This window comes from Alligator sinensis, unplaced genomic scaffold (genome assembly GCF_000455745.1).
Source record: "Alligator sinensis unplaced genomic scaffold, ASM45574v1 scaffold1164_1, whole genome shotgun sequence".
NCBI lineage: Eukaryota > Metazoa > Chordata > Crocodylia > Alligatoridae > Alligator > Alligator sinensis.
This window is the reverse complement of record NW_005842225.1, coordinates 104729-108631: the sequence shown is the minus strand read 5'-3', so window position 1 is coordinate 108631 and position 3903 is coordinate 104729. Positions and strand designations below refer to the sequence as shown.

At 55.6% G+C, this 3903-nt stretch overlaps 1 protein-coding gene across 1 annotated transcript in view; it reads right to left on the bottom strand.

Moving 5' to 3' along the window:
- Nucleotides 1–3903, bottom strand: part of SLC9A3R2 (SLC9A3 regulator 2) — a 74782-nt gene that overhangs the window by 4277 nt on the left and 66602 nt on the right. Inside the window, exons 6-7 of the mRNA XM_006027138.3 lie at nt 1826–1869; nt 1106–1168 (exon numbers count right to left, since the gene is read on the bottom strand). Coding sequence (XP_006027200.1) covers nt 1106–1168; nt 1826–1869 — 107 coding nt within the window. The remainder of the gene's footprint in view (nt 1–1105; nt 1169–1825; nt 1870–3903) is intronic.

The following is a 3903-nucleotide window of genomic DNA, read 5'->3' as shown; positions in this document are numbered from 1 at the left end:
GGGGGGCCCCGGAGCCAGGAGGTCCCGTCCAGCCCCTCGCTCCCATGAGCAGCCCTCTTCGGAGCTCGTTAAGCCGCAACCTAAAACCTTGCCAGGCTTTTTTTGTTTTCCTCGTCCAAATAAAAATCCCTGCAGGGAAGCCACGAACGGCCCCTCTGGTCTGTTGCCTCGAAACCCCCTCCTGCTCCCTGCCTTGGTTTCTGCTCCTGCCAATATCCCGACACTTAAGGTCTCGAGCTTATAACGTCTCCTTTTATTCTACCCCTTGTCACATCGGTACTGCTTCGTGCTACCGATTAGCCGCTCCATAGCTTCTCCTCCGCCTTTCGCCTGCCCCTGGGTGCAGACGGTCCCAGCCCTCGGTGTCCCCGGCACACTAAGATAAATTGTTTTACGCCTGGGGCTGAGCTCAGCGAACCAGCGAGCATCACAGTCGTGCATCGGGATCCTTGCAAAGCTCGTCCGTATTAATGCAACATCTGCCGCTGCTGGCAGAGGCCCCGCGAAGCCAGCAAGCTTTCCTGTCCCCCTGACAGAGCCTGGAAGGAATGCACCGTTTGGACTCCGGCGCGGGGAGCCAGCGGCTCGCTCGCAAGAGGCACCGAGGGTCCAAGTAATTCAAACCCCTCTCTACTCCTTTTAATCGAGCCCTGCACGTTCGCGCTCCTGCACATCGTAAAGAAGAAGGAGAAGTTATAGGGAATGTTGTCGTCTGTAATATTTCCCCCCCTCGCCTTTGAATGCAGTTAAACTTTTTTGCATGGATTTAGGGGGAGGTGTTATTTCGGGTTAAGATTCGAGTCATCTTTGCAGCCTGCATTTTCCCTTCACATTTCAGCCCAAGGCATCCCTGAGCCCTTCAAAAACTAAGCCTAAAGGGGCGGCGGGTAGGTCTCAAGACAGCAGTTGTCTCCAAGCCGGACCCTGGTAGCCCGATGTGATCATTCAGGGCTGCAAAGGGTCTCGGGGAATCCTGCGCTCCAACCGCTGGGCGAATGCAGAGCGGTGGGAGCGCTTATAGGCAGATGTGAACACTAACGCTGGCGATGTAGAGTGTTTTTACCCAACGCGTGTGCGAATCCAAGTGACAGAGCTCGATTTTTACCTCCGATTCCTTCCCAGGACTTTGGAGATCGCTGTGGGACGAAGACGTGGATCCTCCGTTCAGCTGTGGGAAACAAAAGCGTTAATAGAGATATTGCACAAGCGGGGAAGAAAAAATTGCTGCGCAGCCTCTTGCCTCACGGGGATGTGATCGGAGCCAATCCTGCCAGGTGGAGAATAACGTCTGGTTTGTCTAAGCACGTGGCCGGGCTGGCTGGAAACGCAAAGCGGCTGGAGGGGGGGTTGCAAATCCAAGCGACAAAACTATTCAGATGTTTACTAGCAAACGGCAAATCCCTGAACGCAGGCCGGAGGGAGGCACCGTCCAGCCATGCCTCGCCGGCTTCAAGGGAGCTGCACCCGCTTACGCCTGGCTGGACTTGGCCCTGCTTTCCCACTATTGTTTAGCAGAGGCTCGGGCTGCGGGAGTGCAATTCAATAGCCTGGAAGCCGGCCTCCTTTCAAAGCCACCTTGGAGCTGAGGCGGCAGGGGAAGTCATTAAGTTTACTAGATGTTAGCTAATTGAAGCTAAATAAACCTCAGAGCCCTCCTTGAGGGAGGTACCGTCCCCCGTTAGAGAAAGGGGCCCAGGTAGCCTCTCTTGCTGCACGGCGAGAGCCCAGGCGTCCTGAGCGCACCCTCTCCCAAAACACGGTGAGCTGGTCCTTCAATTTGTCTTTCGAAACAGCCGGAGCCTGAGCGCAGCCTATAAGTACTCACCTGGGTTTGCGGAGACCCGTTGGTAATAGGCTGGGGCACACCACCTGCGGGCCAAGCAGAGAGAAGGTCTGGTCAGCACGTCAGCGAGACCCACCCAGGGCCCGGCCCACCTCGAAGGCTATCGGAGCCCCCTTTGCAGGATGTGGGGGTCACAGCGTGCCGGGCCCCTCACGACCCGCGCCCTCGCCTCTTCATCCCCTTGCATCTCTTCTGTGGCAACCTTTTCTAACCCCTCCCCACAAAACACATCCTTCCAGAAATCATTCGGGGCTAAAAGTAGATTAAAAAGAAAAAGCCCTCATCGGATCCAGCATCCTTACACAGTTCCAACGCAAAAAACCAGACCCTGCTCCGCTCAGAAAACCCCCACGCCCAGCTACGTGCTTCACCACCTTTTGGTAGTTTTGCGCTAAAATGTGTGCACCGGGGGATGGTCCTGCTGTGAGCGGCAGGTCGGACTAGGTGATCTCCCGACATCCTGCCAGCCCTCGTTTTCTATGATTTCTATTCATTCCTTTCTGCACGGTTTCATCACGAATGTTGCCATTATCTCGCACTATTAGCAAATCCCTGTAAAGACAGTGATGATGATGCAGATGAGCTGCTAATCAACCAGGTCCAGCCCGGTGGAAAGGAAACTCAGGAGGGTGAAGACTCAGGCAGCGGGGGGGCAACAGCTGGGCCAGCCTCGCCAGTCAGCATGCGATACTTGATCTCCGGACATGCAATACTTAATCTCCATGCAGGCTAGAAGCTTCTTGGGGAAGAAGGTATCCGAGTCGCCACATTTATGACTCGGATCGAGGCGCTATAGCAGCATTTCGGGGCTTTCTGAACTGCTTTAAGGACCTGGGAGCCCAGCTTTCAGGACCCAACCACATGTGCTGCCCAAGACAGGCTCTCCCTGCTGAATTGCAGCGAGCGGCAGCAACCCCAGAGGCAATTTCAAGCACAAATCCCGAACCCAGGGTCAAGGTGGTGCCAGAGCCCTGACCTGCAATGGTGGGATCCATCAACCAAACCCACCCACCTACCCGCCAGGCTTCAATCTCAGCAACGAGGGGGCCGGCGCTGAGCGAGAGCTCGCCAGTCACACAACCTGCCGCGACGGCAGCTCTCGGCAATGCCAGCCACATCTCCTCGAACGCAAAACAAGGGCTTCATTATCACTCGCGCCAAGAGCGGGGTATCTCTCGCGCCATCTCCCGCTTGTTCCAGTTCTGAGCATCTGACACCGTCCTCCCCTCATGCGGCTCTCAGAACGCTTTGACCCGTTTTTTTTGGACAAATCTCTCCGCTGAATACTTGAAAGAGCCAAGCGGTGGCTTGAGCCAGAATTCAGCGTAGATAAGAAACAGCTGTGTTGAAAAACAGAGCTCTCCATTCAGCCAGCCAGCCAGGAGGAAAATATGTGTTTGGAGGAATGCAGCGATCTCTCCCCAGATGGGAGCCTGCAGGACTCCGGGTCAGATAGCAGATAGGCATCTCTCTTGGCCAATTTGCAATGGCAAGGATAATATTTATTACGGTTATCGGGGCTTAGTCGCTGTCGCATGCAATCGCTTCCTTTGCTTCCCCCCAGTGCTTGCTCTGTGTGTGTATATGTGTGCGTGTGTGTGTTCACAACCAGCCACGTGCTTTCTGCAGGCCGGAAGAAGGGAACAAATTGCACCGCTTGCCCTTCAGGGTCCACTACCAGACCTCTTAGGCAGCTCGAATCCTGCCCCAGGACGGAGCTGGGCTCCACTCTGCCCTCACCTCCCTTCCCCAGCTTCCTTTGTGCATGGGGCAGCGATGTCTTTGGGAACATGGAAATCGCCATGCTGGAGCAGGCTGGCATGATATCCTGTCCCAAACGGCACCCGACGCATCAGAGGAGGGTGTAGAAAGACCCTGGCCATAGCTAGCTGTGCAAGCTTCTTCTGGACCGCAGAGAGGCCGCACTCTGCTGGCGTCCTGAGCCAGGCGGACTGAGGTCTCTCTGTCTTAACTACCTGACACGCTGCTCATTCATCTCTCCAGCGTCCTATTCAGCTCTTAGCCCCGTGGCAGGGAGTCTGCAGGTTAGTTGGTCCTGC